The 20,143-nt window shown below is 37.1% G+C and overlaps 1 protein-coding gene across 5 annotated transcripts in view; it reads left to right on the top strand.

Moving 5' to 3' along the window:
- LOC124110922 (palmitoyltransferase ZDHHC21-like) overlaps positions 1-20,143 on the top strand; it is a 308,157-nt gene that overhangs the window by 136,064 nt on the left and 151,950 nt on the right. For all 5 annotated transcript variants that reach the window (XM_046470402.1, XM_048399806.1, XM_046470404.1 and 2 more), the window contains 2 exons: positions 8,638-8,776; positions 19,963-20,079. In XM_046470402.1, the coding sequence (XP_046326358.1) occupies positions 8,638-8,776; positions 19,963-20,079 (256 nt within the window). The remainder of the gene's footprint in view (positions 1-8,637; positions 8,777-19,962; positions 20,080-20,143) is intronic.

Here is a 20,143-nt window from a genome sequence, read left to right on the forward strand (position 1 = left end):
CAACAACCAATTAGTGATTATTATTCAAGCAGGATACCACTGACCATTTCAAGGTTACCACCAACACCCTTGCTGTTAAGGCCCATGGCTCATCGTACTTGTCTTAACGACCATAGGAAAAGAAAAATGTAGGGACACTTCCTTCCACAAGACAAGAAAAAGAAGATCATCCCATGGGGCAAGAATCATTTGAAAGACCTGATTGCCTACAACAAGCTGATTCCTTTTGCCAGCCTGAACCCGAGATCATCATAGATCCAGTCAGGGGGACACGGGGACCGTATATGACTCTACCCCTGCACCTACTACCATCATAGACCTTTTTGACTTGGTTATGCCTACAGATCTAAAATTACCAACTTTCCCTTTACTACTGACCCTAGGTACAGTGGGAGAACGTCTATTACACTTTGCCGACAGCTGGAAACTTATTACGGCCAACTGCTTTATTCTAGACATCATCAATCATTTGTTACAAGCCACACTTTGAGACCTGAACTACGCTTGTATCCCATTCCAAGCGTCTCAGTTTCCATCTGGAAGGAGTCAAGTTAGCTGCAGTCGACCTAGCCATTAAAACCTTATTAGACAAGCAGGCCATCCAGGAACAGACACACACCAGTATGAGATATAACTCCCTGATACTCATGGTTCCCAAGAAGAATTCTACCGAAAAGAGAATGATCATAGACTTCAAGGTCCTGAACAAGTACTTCTTGATACCTCCTCCAAAATTCCAGATGGAATTTGTACAGAAACTATGTTCAACACAACGTTAAGGAGATTGGCTCTTTAGCATCAACCTTCATGATGCATACCTGCATGTGCCAATTCATCCATCATCCCAGAGATATCTACTATTTTCCAGTTTAACGCTCGTCGTTATGAGTTCTCGGTACTTCCTTTTGGGATCTTGGTTGCCCCTTGGTTGTTCAACAAAATAACAGCCCCAATCTTCAGTTTCGCCCATCTACACAGGTCCGCCTCCATGGATATTTGGACAACTCTCTAGTGGGGTATATCCACAGTACCCCATCATTTTAACACTATCAGCCAGAATATGTGGTTTACATATTTCAGTGAAATGTTTCAGTCCGACAGTATAAACCTCAAGAATAATCAGATTAATACTGAAGACCCGGCCAATCAGGACAGATTGCAGCTTCTTCAGGGTTTTCCAGGGGCGGTCAGGTAGCCTAGTGGTTAAAGCGTTTGCTCGTCACGCCGAAGACCCGGGTTCGAATCCCGACATGGGTACAATGTGTGAAGCCCATTTCTGGTGTCCCCCGCCGTGAAATTGCTGGAATATTGCTAAAAGCGGCGTAAAACCAAACTCACTCACTCACTCAGGGTTTTCCAAACTCGACTCATGACACATCTGGCGTCCCTCATTCATCCCTCCAAGTCAGAACTGACACTTACCTGAGACATCCTCTACATAGGAGCTTGCTTCTTCCTAACCATGGGACATCTCTGCCCTCCGGACATCGATTTACTTACACTCTTCTAATGATGGACAAGGCGCTATCTCAGCCACATCTTTCGATCAGATGGTGGATGTCCTTCCTCCGCGAATTAACCTCACTACAGGATATCACCTACAGGAGGTGAGGTGAGGTGAAATTGGGTTTAACGTCGCGTCCAAGATTATTGCACTTATATAGCGACGTGCATGCACGTGTATGTGTGTGTGTGGCTGCTTGTACTAGTCCGGACTGATGCCGATTTATAGTGCTAGCTCACTGAGATACCATGCCGCAGTTTAACATGAATACCCCACTCAGACACAGTATACTGACTCCGAGTCGACCAGTCCTTGTTTTAGCCCCTTAATGCCGAGCGCCAGACAGGGTAACAACAAGTACAATCTTTTAACGTCTTTTTGTATGACGCGGCCCGGGGTCGAACCCTGGACCTTCCGCTCTCCGGGCGGACGCTCTACCACAAGACCACGGAGGCGGTCATCACCTACAGGAGCAGGCTCCAGTTACGCCCTCTACAATCCTGCATCAACGACACACGAGACCTCTCTCTTGACACTCTAGTGTCCCTTCCAACATACTAACATCAAAACCTTCTCTGGCTTCATTCCATGACGATGCATTGTCAGGCATTCCTATCACCCGCACCACCAGTCAATCTCCTGTTCATGGAGGCCTCAGGATCATGATGGGAAGACAACATAGGTCATCTCAAGATTCAAGGATCATGATCCTCGCCGGTGAAGAATCCCCACATCAGTTGTTAGGAAATTAAAGCAATTTTCTACGCTCTCCAGTCCTGGAAAGATCTCCTCGACTTGTTGTGTCATGCACGGTTGACAAAACACAGTGAGAGCAGGCATCTTCTCCTTCAACTGGCTTCACAATAAATCTGGCTGTGACACTGAACAACCAATACCAAGAATCGGCAATGAATTTGTCAATGTTTCTGTTGCACTTGCAAGGGCGGGAAGAGAGGCGCCATCTTGTTGATTCGAGTTGGCAGCCAGAATTATGTCATCTTCAATTAGAACTTTCTCCACGAGAAAGTCATCAATGTCATAATCAAAATGACCAAAGGCTCCCCTAATCATCTCAAACAACTCTTCTGTCAAATTAAGCGTCACACGAAAATGTTTGATGCTCATATTGAAGACAAGGTAACTTGCAAACTATTTGACAGTTGTCGTAAGCAGTAATCCAGTTTGGATGCGCGCTCGGGGCGTGGTTGCTAGGAGATCGCATGGTCGGTAAGGCGACACTTTTTTTATTTCTTGGTTTACAGATTTCAAACTCATTTAAAAAGTTAGGCAGGCCAATTTAAAAAAAAAGAAAAAAAAGCCTCTCACATTTTTTTTACTTGAATTTTGTCCTAAAAAGTTAGGTAGGTATGAAAAAAAATATCCTGGCGTAACAAAATTAAAATAACTCAATTTTTCAAGAACATTTTATTATATCCCTGGCACTCAGCTTGTGCACAAATGGCAACATAACAATATTCATGTCATGGATGGAAATGCATGAAAGACGCTGCTATTTTGGCAGCATGGGCAACGTTTAACTCTTTCAACACCAGCCAACCAGAAGATTACTGCTGTGACACCAAGTTCCCGGAGACTATTGTGTGATAGATGAAACCAACATTTATCAAGGAAATTATCTGCAGAAATTAACATCTTTGCTACTACATGTTTGGCCATACACTATTTGAAAGGTCTAATTAATCCTTTTGTTTATAAATATGAAAGTTATGTGTATTACATTATTTAAATAATTCATTAACAACTAAATAAAGTTTGTTTTAAATAAAAATAATGTAAGCTAAAACATTCATAACGTCCAGATTAAGGACCAATGAAACGCAAATTTAACGATTTTTTCGGCAAATATAAGAATTCATAAAATCCACTTACCCATTTCTTTTTTATTTTCATTTGTTTACGTTGTTGGAACGTTATTTTAAAAAGAATAACAAATAATATCTGTCATCACCCATTTCCCGATGATAGTGGCTGTCCGCTCACTAACATGAGGAAATACCTCCGTTTTCAATGCTTCGTATGAATAAAACATACGTCGAAGGCTGCCATGTCAGTATACATTAAAAAAACTTATATTGTTTCACCAACAAAATCTGCTACAAGGTTCGTGATTGGTCAAATTTAAGCATGTGACCTAAGGCAGCCAATCAAATTACAACAACGGTAATTTTCAGACTTTGGCGAAAGGTTTGGGTTAAATCATGTTATTCTGAACGGTTAAGCATGAAATCGCGATCTATATTAAAAATATGGAACTTTATTGATGCATAGAGCTAGGTTACGAGCTATGACAAAGATTTCTTATGCATATATTTTGGCATTAAGACATCGTGTCCGAGCCGAGATGTCATTTGACTGAGGATTACATGCGATCGCACGAAAAGTTGGAAATAATAACTAAGATGTCAGTTTGGCAACTTTTATAGATATATTTTTGATGATTTTATTACTTTGTAAATAAAGAAGTTTCAGCACGTGGAACGGCTTTATTTTGTTGTTGGACATGTTCGATGAGGACCCGTTGTCGAAGTGTGTCCGAGAATTTTATTTTCAATAACATTGCGGGAAATAGTGTCTAGTGAATACATTTTTGATCTATAGATAAAGAAATGATAAAATCAAATGGAATACGTATTTCAGACATTTTGAAATGTGATAGATTTAATAAATTAATGATATGACAAGTAGGTTAATATAATTATAAACTATTTTGACGTGACTTTGACGGTCTACCGTGCGGTGTGACAGTGTTGAAATAGTTAAACTGGTCACCACTGCGCTTTGCGTTGACAAGCTTTGATGGTATGTAGAGAAGGATCCCAGCAAGAAATATCAGAGTGACTTCCCTTTGCTTTACTCTCGACGAGGAAATAAATTATTTTTTTTTTGAACTTTTTGTCGAAAAGATCGGCGGTAATAAAAAAAAGGGTAATTTTCATTTTTATTTTTTTTTAACATTTGGACTTTGAAAGAGCGGCGCATCCGTAAACCAAGAAATAAAAAAATTGTCGCCCAACCTGTAACAATAATAATTAATGATTTGGTCGGCGAAGCAAGGTGCGTTTTAGTGCGTTCTGGCCAAACATGTAGTAGCAAAGATGTTAATTTCTGCAGATAATTTCCTTGATAAATGTTGGTCTCATCTATCACACAATAGTCTCTGGGAACTTGGTGTCACAGCAGTAATCTTCTGGTCGGCTGGTGTTGAAAGAGTTAAACGTTGCCCATGCTGCCAAAATAGCAGCGTCTTTCATGCATTTCCATCCATGACATGAATATTGTTATGTTGCCATTTGTGCACAAGCTGAGTGCCAGGGATATAATAAAATGTTCTTGAAAAATTGAGTTATTTTACTTTTGTTATGCCAGGATATTTTTTTTCATACCTACCTAACTTTTTAGGACAAAATTCAAGTAAAAAAAATGTGAGAGGCTTTTTTTTTCTTTTTTTTTAAATTGGCCTGCCTCACTTTTTAAATGAGTTTGAAATCCGTAAACCAAGAAATAAAAAAAGTGTCGCCTTGTGTTGGTATGTATTTCTGTAAGTGAATGCTATATTCAAGACAGATTTGTTTTTGTGTATTGCTGAACTCCACACTCAGCAGTATTCGAATCATAATTATGATGCAATTGTGGAAATAATCGAGTATGTACCAGACAATCCAGTGATTGACATCATGAGAAACACACCTCGCTTCGCGGATAAAGTTTTTGCATATGCTCCCGCGTGCTGAGCTTACTGTGTAGTTCAGACTGTCATTTCGCTGTGAGAGGCTATTGTGACATACCAAGTCGTACTGATCGTACTTTCACAGAAACATTGAAAATCGGCAAGATTTGAGATATTAGAATTTAGTGTTTGTTTGCAATCACTTGAATTCAAAATAAACTTACTTCAGTGTTCGTATTCTGCACTAGATCTAGATTGTTTCTGTTGTTTCTACTGAATTATCATGGATGTACCAAGACTTCGGGATGAAAATAGGCAGGAAAATCCTCGAAGAAAATGGCCATCTGATTCTTCGGAGACGGTGAAACAACAAAATGAAAAAAGAAAACTATCGTTGTCTACCAACGTTTCTGGAACTATTCGTTTTATGTGAGTGATGAAAATGAGAAATTGTCAGTCTATAACAAGTTAGATGCTGTTAAATTAACCATGGCTGAGAAAATTTCTGAAGTTTCTAATACCCTCGGTTTTGTGTGACGTTTTTGACTTTTATTTGAATCATCATGGACGGGGTGCTTTTGAACAGACCGAACCTTCTGAACGTGAATTGTTGATAGCACCTTCTTATCAAATATCTTCGCGTGAAGACACCTCCGAGGAACTCTTCATTGTTACTCAGTCAGCGTTACAGAATTTAACTGATGGGGTTCATTATCATGCAACTCAAGAGAACTGTACGCACGCCTTAAAACTTAATGAAATAAGCAGATTTGGACATGTCGGAAAAGTTTCCTTCGGTTGTGGTCAGCATTGTGTAAAATGGGACATGTCTAGTCATATTAGAGGGGGGAAAGTTTCAAGCGAATACTCGCATTGTTCATGGCTTGTTGATGTCTGGACTTCGTTTTGTACAATATGAAAGATTTTGTACACATGCTAACTTGGGAATTTGTTCCGAGGCATTCGTCAGTTCGCTTTATGATCGTCATTGTGACATTGTTAGTGATATGGCTAAGGAATCATGTGATGACGCGGCGAACGAGGCTGTGTGTATCACATTGTTGAAATCTATTGATCAGAAAGAAGATTATCGAGGCATTGACATTATGACAGTGCTCGTCATGGGTGGAGAAAAAATGCAGCCGAGAGCGACATTGTCGCTTTGAGTTGCGAGACCAAGAAATGTGTCCATGCCGAAGTAGTGACAAGAGAGGATGATCCGTGTAGCCAGCGACATGAAATGCATGGTATTCGAAAATTGTATGACCATCTTGATGAAAACAATGTTGAAATCAATGTTCACGCACATGACAGAAATGCTAGTGTGAACAAATATTTATCAGAACATCATTTGGAAGTATGTAATTCAAATGATACTTGGCATGCCACAAAAGGAATCAGCAGGGAATTAAAATCTGTGTCACGGGGACCCGCGAAGTTTCACGGAGTGACGTGGCACGAGGAACTTTTGGACAAGTGTGCCTCAGTCAAAACACATTGCTACTGGGCAATGAGAACGTGTGACGGAAGCGAAAAAAAACCTACTTTCATCACTTGACAACATTATTGACCATTACCAGGGTCTTCATGATCGTTGTCATCCAGATTCCGGGTGCAGGCAAGACGAGTGCCGATGATATTTTGAGAAATGCTATTCACAAACTCCAAATGTATCGTACCACGCAGGATTACGTTTGGTGCCGTGACACACATTATGTTGAATGTTTTAATAACACTGCTCTTATTTATCACAACAAACGTATTTCGTTCTCATCCAGAGAATACAAGAGCAGGACGAATTTGTGTGTGTTAGACTGGAATGAAAACATAGATCGGGGACATTCCACAGTGACATTTTATGAAGATGTGAGCCATTACCGAAGACGAAATAGCAGAAAGGTTTTGAAACCAAAGACGTACGCGTTTGTTGAGAAGTCGTGGAATAGTTTGATGAATATTTATTACCATTAATGGTGAGTGTGTCATTGCACAAACTTACGTCATTGTTGCCACGTGGGTGGGTGTTTACATATCATGTCGCCTCATCACCCGTTTACGTATTAACCAATGAAATGTGTGTGTTATTAATGACGTCATATTGACCTGTCATATCACTCGTATAAGCTCCGCCCACTAGAGTGCGGTAGTTCCTACCGCAGATGCCCCTTTAAGTCCACTATATCCTCAAGGTATCACCTGAAAGCACAAGATGCTCCTCCTATTCTGGGCACCAGTTTAGCTTATGCAATGAGATCTTCAGGGTATATATTCGTTCGGAGCTGTTATCACTGCTAAGGCTATAGCAAATCCATAGTTTTTCCTCCCTTCTATGGAAAAAATGGATTCAACCAGAAGCTACTAAAGGTGAGTACACCTTTTGTTCATTATCTTCGGGAAAGACCACATGATATTTGATATTGCATGTGGCACAATTGATTGGAAGGAACGTCAAAATTACAGAATTAGAACCGGAAGTGATGTCATATGACCAGAAGGGATGACATAATGACCTAATGGGAACTGGAAAAGCCATCAAAGGAAGGAAATGATGACATACACCGGAACTGACGTCAGATCCGGAAAGATCACAACTGAAATTGTCGTCAGAACCAAAATGATCTAACAATCATTACAAGGAATATCAGCAATATCGGCAATTCAAGAGAGGTATCACATACTGGCTGATCATTCCATTGCAGGATTTTCCAGTCCACTTGAGAATATTATGAGTCTACTAGACCTACTGTCAGATATACAAGGGAGTTTACTAGAGGCAGAACCCGCCTTTTCCCGCATACATTCTGGTAATGAAGTAATAGAGGTAGATAATTCGTAAGAATTATCAAGACAATAGTTATCATTGTTAATAATTCTAAGAATACTACCTCCATTACATCAGAAGTAATCCCACCCACCTCCCCAATAATCTGTCTCTAGTTGGTAAATGTTTTGAAAGATGTGCGGATTTCCCGCCTTTCACACGGAAGAACCGTTATCCACTTAATATGACACCAAGCGAAAACATCACAATATCGGCAAGCCTTACCCTTCCGAAATTGGCACCATGTTCCCTTTTGTAAATAGGATTGCATCTTCATACTACCACTCACAAACTTCTTTATATTTAAAAAAACAACAACTATAGATAAAGATAATATGAGCAGTTGATTCTAAGAAACAACAGATGATGTTATCATTTCCAAATGGCAGTTAACAAGCAGTTTCCAAAAGTGGTTTACAAATGTTTACTAAAATAGTTTTCGTGAGTTTGAACTTGGAATTCTTGTGAGCATCCATCAAACACGATTTTTACCCTAAGCCAATAAACAGCAATAGATAGCACGCATTACAGATAGATGAAGTGTGCAACATCTCCATAGATCTAATTATAGTTTAATTAATCGTAATGTTTCCTCAGATATATTTTAGATTCCATTTCTTTCAGGATAAACAACTGTGTTGGAGAAGAAAACCACTATGCTTTCTTCCTCCTGCTGCTTTATGCCTTCCTTTTGAGTGCAGTGGTCTTCCTGTTATGTATGCTTCATTTTTGGGTGTACCCAAAATGTCAGCAATGTGATAAGGTAGGTATTATCAGGTCAACTGTTCTACAGACAATTTAGTCTCTACAATGAAGTACACCATCTGTTGTCTGCAGCCATCATGTAAACACTTCTGTATTTCAAAACTAGTTACTATTTGGAGTTCCACCAACCTTGATTTATGGATACTGTTTAACCTTTAGCCTGCTAAATTGTTTTAGCATAAGGTGCTGTAAAGAGGGTGGATGATTTCAAACAGTTGGTGCTTCATTAATATAAACAAGAAATATTTTGCACATATATTCCTGATACTGATCGAAAGCTACTCATTACTATATAAAAATATCCTGATGTTTTCTATCATACCAAGGCCAAAGCAAACACAAAATTTATAAATTTACTTGAACTCACCTAAGTTACATTAGTGAAGGTGTTTTGCATTTCATGTTAGGAACCCTTTGAAATCGATGAATTTGTGCCAATTGATTTAAGTAATCATATCTTAATTTTTATTGATTATATATTCGATTATTTAATTGGCAAATAACTGCACAATGGTAAATTATAAACTTTTTCAGTATATTAATACTCAAATGTTAAGCAGAAAAAAAACCTTACTTTTCGAGGTCATTATTTGAGTTTCTGAAATATGAATATTTGGGTTAGTCTAATGTATCATGTTATAAAATTTGCAGGAAACAATAAATGACTTATAAATTTTCACCAATCCTTATTTCAAGTGTTTTGTTTGATTGTTTACGATATATGAAAATATAAATCCGGTGTCATCATGCTAGTAGCTGTACGTAAATCAAATATGTTCCTTTTCCTTTGTCCTCAGCATAACTTTTTGCTATTTCAATGTCAACAAAGTTTACATTGCCTTCATGTATATACCTTGGCGAAAGTTGACAATCTTCTCAGTCGAAGAATGTTTCATTTGTCCTTTTCTGTTTAACATGACAAGAGAAAAACGCAATTAAGGATTGCAAAGTCTGCTGGAGTAGTATAGATAATGATGGTTCGGGTCCACTTCCACTGGAGCCAGATTTATATACCTATACCAGGGTTTCCCCTGACGCAGAATTCTTGCGCATATGACTCTCAATTAAGGAAAAATACGTCCAGAAATAAATGACTGCGTCATGACTGACGCAATTTCAAAATATCTATGTTGTTGTTTACCAGCTTTGCAATGAAAATATTACAACTACTCACCTGAACTTAATTTATAAACATTTTCTGAAGACAATATATGCAAACATCTTAAAATTTACATCTAGTTTTTAATTAATCGTCGTTTTTAGAAGTAACATAACTTCGCATAACACCACTGCCATGGGCTAATTTGCATAGCCTGTCACATGACCAGACTTTTCTCTCGTTTTAAAACAAACGCTCAAATCAGAACAGCCGGGGGCTTTACATTACACGAGTGTGTATTATACACGAATAAATATGGTATATACGAAATGTAAAGCTTTGGGCGTGTTTGTTGTTGCTAATAAACTGTATTCAACCAGAAAATATTACGAGTGTTCACAATTCTTCAGTTCAACTTCACTGTTGATAGATAATACAAGATAACTAGATAAAACATGTAAATGAGTTAGTGGTATTAAATTATAATCTGACATGAAATGTATTTTAATATCCATCCATGATTAAAAATTATGTCTCACAGTTGAGACTGATGTTATTTATTCATCCTGTATTAGTGTCACTGTCACTGCATCTATATGCGCTTCTAATAGATCTTGTCTGCTGTACCCATGAAGGCATCTTTCACAGAAATATTTCTTTTCCTTATGGGTTGTTTAATCGTATAATAGTCTGCTTAAACTCTTTATCCATGTAAAATGATATTTACCATCTTTTTCGATCAGAAATGAATTGATTCTGGGAATATGTTCTGGGGCGGAGCTTATCCTGTGTACAACAATTCCTTCAGAAGAATGTCCGAAAACATTTATAGCTAATTATTTTGCTTTTCCACCTTATCAATTTGTGAGATTGGTGTAGGTTCGTCTATACCATCGAGGTTTAGTCCATCGTTTTTGGGATAGCTAGAAGGCCTATCTGGATTTTTGTCTACGGGGAACAATGCAGATCTTATCATCATTCTGACACAGTCATCGCCTTTATTTTTTACATTAATTATGGCTTTTTTCTTCTTATAATACGGGGGTAAATCTATATAAGATCCACCTTTGAAAGGCATATAATTTGCTATATCTAAATATAAACTATCCATTTTATCCACACCCCAACCCGAACCTCTATTAGTCCAGCGTCCTAAAGTTTCTTGTTTCCTCTGAATTGATGTGTCTAATTATGCCTTTATAGTATCCAATTCGGTTATAACTTCTTGATTGCTATGGAAATATGGTTCGGTATATTCAGTGCTATCGTCTGCGCTACTTTTACTCAATGACATTTTAACCGTCAGCTGGTATTTTATACTATTTAAATCATCTAACTCCTCATTCATTTTACTCTATACGATTGGCTTAACATCATTAACATCCATGTTTGAATTTATATCCATCTTCCAACCTCTTAGATATTTACCCACACCGTCTGTGGGTACAAATTTTAACTCATCAACTGGTTGTTTTTTATTGACATCATCTGGTTGATTTTTATCTAGTAAAGCGATCAATTCAGCTTTTCTCATTCGAGAATAACCCCTCAGCCCACTTTTTTTCACTCGAGCTTTGAGTTCTCTAACAGTCTGGGGTTTGTGTATTCAAAACCGAGTAGATCGATCTATTCAGCTTTTCTCATTCGAGAATAACCATGTAGACCACGTTGTTTTGTTAAAGCTTTCAACTCTCTGACGAAAACCATTGTGGTATATATACAAAATAAGACATTTATCTAAATGGTTATATTTCCATATATCTTATTCTCCCCAACCTATTCCTCTCATTGATGTAATCTTTCTTCCTAGCGTAAATAATCCGCTTCCTAACCCTATCAGCGCCATGTTTCCTACATAAACAATAATGACATCTGACACCTATCTCACATACAGAACACTATAATTTACATTTCCTTGTCTGATGTAAAAAGCGTGAGTACCGCAATATACACCAACGCATGGTTTCTGACATTGAATTGGCTTCCCCATGAGTGTATATCTGCACAGATTCATGATTATACACCTATCATATCATCTGTCTAAATGAAAAGCACATATCGAGTCTCTCAACCAGTCAGATCTATTTATAGCTTGTGCATAATTGTGTAGCTATAAATAGCAACTGCAGACAACCCAAACACTATAAATGCTATCTCACGGTCCTTCTGAGCCTCTGATGGTGTATAAAACTGAGAGAGTGTTGGCCTCGGCATTTGGTCAAGTGTCTTTCCATAAACGAGGAAGTATTCGTGCATGGCAGATTCAACATCCTTAAAAGTTTGAATTGAGTGTCCTTGTTTACGCAGTTCATCATTAACAAGTGCAAAAGTGAGCGTGGCTCACTAATACCCCCGACCCGCCTAGTGTGTCAGTAGTTACAAATTAAATAGCTAGGTTTGGGTTAGGCAGGGTTCCCCGTAGACTCCAATATCTGAGAGTCACCTTGACTCAGCCTATGAATTTTTGGGAGTCAAAAATATTTTTTGAGAGTCAAATGTTTTATTGTATGATTAATGAAACTTAAAGTGTTCACTTTAATGTTACACTTAAAGCTAAGTATCTTTTAAATATTATATGTCTTTAGTTTAAGTTAACAAGTGCTAATTAATGTTCTCAGCTGATTGTACTACAGAGAAATAAAGGATATATGAATGAAAAACAAAGTTTGTTGGTTATATTTTTTCACAATCTTTAATTACTTCACAGCTCATGAAACAATTTACAGTGACACTAATACAGGATGAATAAATAACATCAGTCTCAACTGTGAGACATAATTTTTAATCATGGATGGATATTAAAATACATTTCATGTCAGATTATAATTTAATACCACTAACTCATTTACATGTTTTATCTAGTTATCTTGTATTATCTATCAACAGTGAAGTTGAACTGAAGAATTGTGAACACTCGTAATATTTTCTGGTTGAATACAGTTTATTAGCAACAACAAACACGCCCAAAGCTTTACATTTCGTATATACCATATTTATTCGTGTATAATACACACTCGTGTATAATACGCACCCCTAATTATGGGCAATTAAATCCTGATAAAAAATATCTCTCGTGTATAATACGCACAGACTTTTCTTCAGTCTCATTTCAGGCTGTCATGATCTGTCATCGGAAATAGCATTGGCTGACTGAGACTCGCTGTGCTTGCCTCAATTGTATCATTCTGACCAAACATCAATGACAATTTTTTTTGAGAATGTGACAGCTTTGCTACCTTTTTAGCGGCATGTCAACTGCTAGAGAAATGATCAACAACAGAAACCGATGTCATATACAAGCTTGCTTACGATTGGTCACTTGCTTATTGACAACCAATCAGCTATCGCGTTTTAAAGAAAAACGTCGCACATGCGTATTAAGTTATTTTTTGACCGGGACTTTCCATGGAAAATCGATTGACCAAAATCTCGTTTATGCACGCATTTAGACAAAAGAAAACTTCGTTAAAAACGTTGTTATTGATTTTCCACACAAAAAAGGACATTAGTGTTTCATGAAAACCTTGCGTCCCTTGAGGACGCACGTATAAACAAATTTAATGCGTCAGAGACGCGGGACACGGGGGTAGATTTATCCCTGATTAAATAATGCAATATTTGATGCCATCTGCAATTATTTTCAGAAAGTTATATATAATTAACATATGTATTACAGGGTACATGTGCATACATTATTATCTCAGTTGTTTTCTAGTATTGGTCTCTTTATATTACATATTGTACATGTACATCTTTATATAGCCATGTCCATGTATACCAATATTTACACACATACATGATGTATGTTGCAGTATATAAACATACTAACTGTGCATGCTTCAACCTCTCTGAAAAATGCTTCAGTAATAAATGGTGTGAGAAATAAATGGTATTTAAATGAAACAAAAAGGGTGAGTTGGTTTTGTTACCATTTATATTTGATTTTGTAGAACATTTAAATTCCATTTATCTCAAAAATAGAATTTCAATGGCCTAAGACTACCATTAAACCTCCATTTATAATATAAATGGTATTTAAATGGTACCCTAAAAAATGGTTTAGATGTTCTCCACAATTTCGAGTATAAATAAATGGTATTTCAATGATTTTGCCATTTAAATGGAAAATAAATGAACAATTAATTGAAAATCAATGGTGAAAAACCATTTCTTTTTGCTAAGGGACAAGACATTTTTGTTTGTTTAATCACAATAACCAGGGAGGCACTTAAGCTGGTGAGTTAGCCATATAATTATTAGAGAATGTTATTGTTTGATAAAGGAATAGGGCACATACAGGTACATTGACAATTCTTGCAGTTCTGTTCTTTTGGAGAAAAGTACATGGAAAATATCCTACCATATGCAATTTATTTCTGGGTTCTCACCAATAAAATAATTTGTGATTATTCTGGCAGGACTTTTCTGGTTTGTTGCAGTATGCTCAGGTGTGTGTGTAACAGTGACACTCATGCATGTCCCTGGGGGCAAATGAGCCATCTTGAACTTTGGTCAGCAGTTTTTCATCTATTAGTCAATGTGATGTACAAAAATTCTAAATATATGCAGATTATCCCCAGCCTTGGATCTGACATCCTTGATCATTTGATGAGGTTCTGAATATCCAGGAAGTATAGGTCCTCATGTTCCATATGTCTCAGCTTTCTGGGTGGAGTGAAAAGAAATATACAGAAAGTTGCCATTTTTTAGAAATGAAGGAACTTGAATGTGTTCTTTTCACCAGGTTACAGAAAACGTGAAGTGCCTATTGAGGTGAAGAAACTACTGAAAGTTTTGATATTTTGCAAGCTGAGCATTTATAGATATCACATGTAACTTAAATGATTCGCAAAGCCTACTCATTAAACAGTTATTGCCAGTTTCATTTGGGGGTGTACTTTGACTATGCACCTGTCGAATAGGTTCAACAATCATGGTGAAACATAAATTTTGGGTAGAGTTTTTGTATGATCCATGTTTACAATATTATGTATCCTAGCTTCAGCAAACTTGCTACATTAACCACTATGATTGTTTTTTTATCTTTTATAAGATTCTGAAAGTTTTCTCTTTTCATGGAAACATGATGGAATTTAGAAATTTTGATGACTGGTTTTGTATAGCTAATATATTTTCCAAAATTGTTTCCACTCATGTAGATCCTCAAAAGTATCTGTGCTTTGTGTTAGTTTGAATTTATGAATTCTTTACCATATCTGTTAAGGCTAGATGGAAATTATTAATTTATTGATTTTCTTACCGTATTTTCTTGAGTATAGTGCACACATTTTTTTTCCAAAAAACACAGCTGTGTAGAAGCGGGTGCGCATTATACACGAATTAATGAGTTTTGATGTTTTTCCCCCATGGAAAGACATTACCGTGAGCATGTAACACCGGAAATCCATACTGAAGTACGCAAATTAAGCATGTAATTACACTGTCTGGCTATAAAAAGTGTTCTATATATGGTATATGATATTGTTCCATTTTTTATGTTTTTATATCAACAATTTTTGGTCCTTTTGATAATTCTTCTTATGTAACTCCTCAATCAAATTTTTATTCAAAGGTGTTCATGGTGATCTACTTCCTCATAGTGAACACTGGTAACATGGGAGATTTGGGTGGGGGGGAGGGTCAGTTGTCACTGGAACTCAATCTTAGTTTTTAAAACATTGAAGTTAAAATCAGTTAGAAATATGTAATATTTCATTAATTAACAAACTATTTACTATTTGTTGTTGACCAGCGGGGATAATGGGGGTATGTGAGCTTTGCTCACTTCTTTCTTGTTGTAATTAAACTTCCGACATTGTAACAAGTGATAGTAACAGACTTATGCTTTTTAAACTACCAGAAAGGACCTCGCATATTCCCCAGTAATCATTTTGCCTATGAACAAACATTCTCTACAAATAAACAGCAGAGACAAAATGCTAAAAAAATTATTTATAAGCTTTTCTACCTCTACAGAATACTGATGTAACCAACAGGTACAATTCTTCAAAACGAATGCTCCTGACTGACACACTTTCTAAGAAGTATGACCACATAGATTAGCCATATACAGTTCCTCACAGAATGAATCACTCAAGTCAAGGAGGAGACAAGCCTTGACCCATCCCTCTCTATGCTCGCAGAGGTCATTATGAGAGGCTGGCCGGAGAAGAAGAAAGGCTTGTGCAGTGATCTCTGAGACCTTGGGCCAGATCTTGACAAACTGTCTCTTGCGAATGGGATCATCCTTAAGTGAGAAAGAGTCCTAATCCCCAGATTGATGCACAGTTTTATTAGCTCATCGGGTCCGAAGGACCAAAATAAGCTTATGCCATATTAACAAAATTTGACTGGAAGCATCCCTAGGTGGGGGAGCACGGGTGGCCCAGTCGTCTAAGGCACCGCGATTCGCTGTGCAGAGTTGCGTCCCTTGGGCACGCCAGAAACCTATGATTGTGGGTTCGAATCCCGGCTCGCCCCGATTATGCTTCTAGGTTTGTCAGCACCATACCTGTGCTCGTTGGTTTCACCGAAAGTGGTAAACGTCTAAGACCTGAATCACTTCGGGCTTTCCTCCCACATTAAGCCGTCAATATAAATGGAATACTGTTAAAAGTGGCATTAAACCCAACTCACTCACTCACTCACTCATCCCTAGGTGGTGGAGATTCAAAATTGTACAAATTTCACATCAGAAATTGTCAGAAATATCCTTAATCCTAATAGTGAACCCCATAAGTATTGAGTCGATGGCTAAAAGTACCATTCCCATACATATCTAATCAAGGCAAGGATAAAAATGTGAGGATTTTCCAGACTTTGTACATGGAAGAGCTGTATTCTGATAGTGCTATTGCTCGAACAACTAGTTGTGTATAGTTGAAGAGAATGTCTGTCGAACATCTGAGTTTAGTTTAATGTGATTGCAGCCAAAATTCAGGATTTATGGTTATGATGTAATAGAAGTAGTATTCTTAGAATTATTAATAATGATAACTATTGTTTTTATATGTATATATATGTATTCCAAATCAAGCCAATAAAGGGGGAATCCGAAACACAACGTGTCCTTAGAGCATGGCGTGCAATGGACTCCATGAAAACTGAAATTGAACTTTTACTACTGCGTGCGGAGTCCCATTAACTGAAATTCAAAGAAATGGATGCAGAAATTATTGAAGAACTTGTGAAAACAACACAGGGAAAAGTTCTTGAATTGTTGAAGAAAGAATGGGACAGAGTATGTCAGGTTGAAGAAGAAATCTCTAACAAGCGACTAGAGAAAAACAAGAAATGGCATACAAACTATGCCTTAAAAGTCAACTCAAAAGAAGAAAATCCCCAAATAAGAAATATAAGAACTGGGGGAAATCCTAAGCTGATGTGGCCCAGAAAAAAACATCTCAGTTACATTCTGTAAAAATAACCTGCAGAGGTCCTCGAACACAGAACTGTTCATTCAGAGGAAGCACAACTTTCTGAGGACGAAGACCCTCCTGAACAATCAACATCACTGAAGACAGATCTTCAAACCAAGGGAGACAGCAAAGCCAAGGTCGCCGAAGAAATCCAAACCACAATCGTCGGGGCTTAGGACATACCTGTGATAACAGGCGAGGACATTTCCAAACTCAAGGACGTGGTCAAGATCGAGATGAAGATGGATATCAACACTTAAATAAAAACGACTATAGTTCTTTTTTAGTGACAGCGGGGTTCCCCCAGGGAGGGGAAGCTCAACAATAGAACCAAAAGTTATCAACTTGTCTTGGGTAGATCTGACAGAGAAGGAAATTTCTGTATTACTATTAGGTATGAAGTTCACCCCTACTCAAATGAAACAGGATTTACATGAACTAGAAACAGATATGTCTGATTGTTGTAGAGAATTGAGATCACTGAATCATTTTGATATTGATGCCAATAATGAAGATACTTCATTAGTTAGAAACAAAAGCACCTTCACTCCAAAACCTGGTAGTAACAAAGTGTTAGACAAAGTTATTAACCGCCTCAAAGATGTGCCCTTTACTGTAAACCCTCAAAGAGGTAAATCAAACATTACAAAAATTATTACCAAGAACTCTCATAAGATATTTTAAAAGATGAATCTAGTTACAGAAACCTTTCAGACAGTTCGGAGAAATCTGTATTACTTAATCTTTAAAGATTAGTATTTTCAAACTCTCAATACCTGACTAAAAACGAAGAGGATTATTTATTTAATTTTGAATCGAAAGAAAGGAATTTTCATGGCCGCCCCAAAGTGCACAGATCCAAGAAAAATGTCAAATATTGAATTCTGCTTACGTCAAAATACTTTCTGTAAATGATTAACATATACGATATGACCCAAATGTCTCGAACACAGAATCAGTGACCTTATGAATAAAGTGCTAAAACCAATAACTAAACATGTCAAGAGCTACATAAGAGATACCACTGATTTTCTGAACTAAATTTCTGCCTCACTCGAAAATGGTACAAAGTTTGTCAGTTTTGATGTAGTTAGTTTATATTCAAACATTCCACATGATCTCAGTATAGAAGCTTTTGAATACTGGATAAATAAACACTGTTCGGAATTCCGAGAAGACATTATCTCAGAATTCATTATCGATAGTAGTAAGTTTATTCTAAATAATAATACTTTTAATTTTGATGGTTCTTTTTACAAACAAGTTTAAGGCACAGCAATGGGGACAAAATGGCCCCTACTTATGCAACTCCATTACTTGGTTATTTGGAGGCAAAACTGTACTAAAAAATTGATGAATATTCAGCATTGAATTTGGAAAGGGATTTCAAGATAAGTGGAAAAGATTTTTAGATGATTGTTTTGTTCTGTGGAATCGGAATGAAGACGATCTAGTGTTTGATAGATATTTTACAGACACTCCATCCAAGTTTTTACCTTTACTTTAGAGATGAGCGATAAAAATCTATCGTTTCTAGATGTAATGGTTATAATTTCAAACAATAACATTGAAACAGATGTATATTACAAACCAACTGTTCCCAAACAATACCTTAATTACAATTCCTGTCACCCCCGTCACACTAAAAACAATGTCCCTTACTCAATAGCACGTAGAATCTGCACGACAGTATATAATTCAGATCGTGCACAATATAGACTCGATGAACTGAGGGAGTCACTATAAACAACCCTAGAAAAATGGTAGGAGACGCAATAAACAAGGCTAAATCACAAAACCGTTGTGATCTTTTAAAACCTATAGATAAACAAGAGTGTTCTCCCATTTGTTACAACCTTTAATCCCCCAAACCCAGAAATATTTGGAAATGTTCGGTTTGGTAGATAAAATGTCACTAAATAAACTTATTTAAAGTCAGAGCCAAAATGGAAACAGATTCTTACTGGGGCTTCTTTCTTAAAAGGAAAACAAGAATGTAAAACAGCACAAAAGTGAAACAGACCTAACTGTGGTACTTGCCCTCGTGTTTAACAATGTTGTTCTTTTACATTCAATGACGGAAAAACTTTCTATGTCCGTGCAAATATGAATTGTGCTTCGAAAAACTTGATTTGTGTCATACAATGTGCTGGATGCAAAGCTGAATACATTGGACAGACAGGGGACACCCTAAGAGCGAGAGTGAGAGTCCACCGACAACAAATAAGGGCCCCTCTTGCTGGTATATCCCACTCAGTCAACACATTGATCATTGTGCTGGTAATAAAACACCAAATTTTGTGATATTCTCGTTTTACATATGTGAAAATGATGACCTGAGAAAGATAAAAGAAAGTTATTTTATATAATACCTTCAAACCAAAATTAAATGGCCTGCAATAATTGAATTATTTTATACAATTACTTTACATTTTACAGCCACTACAGTACTGATTTCTGTATGTGTCGCACGCCTGCCCCATACAATGTTATGCGTCTTAATGTGACGTCACAAATTTAGATTGCACTATGACGTCATACTATGTTAGAGTGCACTATGACATCATACTATGTTAGAGTGCACTATGTCATCATACTATGTTAGAGTGCACTATGATGTCATACTATCTGTCTGTCTGTCTATCTATCGCAAATTTTTCCTTTCAGGATACTTTCTATGTCAAACACAGCATATGGTTCCTGTATCTACTTACTTTGCTGGCAGCTAATATGACGCTTGTAATGGGGATACAGCTTATTGGACAACATTTTAATTTGCTAATTGTGAGTATTATCATTACACATTGCACATGATAGTTAACTCAACTGACTGTATACCTTGTTGTTT

This window comes from Haliotis rufescens, unplaced genomic scaffold, assembly GCF_023055435.1.
Source record: "Haliotis rufescens isolate VD_foot unplaced genomic scaffold, xgHalRufe1.0.p SCAF_2, whole genome shotgun sequence".
NCBI classification, from domain to species: domain Eukaryota; kingdom Metazoa; phylum Mollusca; class Gastropoda; order Lepetellida; family Haliotidae; genus Haliotis; species Haliotis rufescens.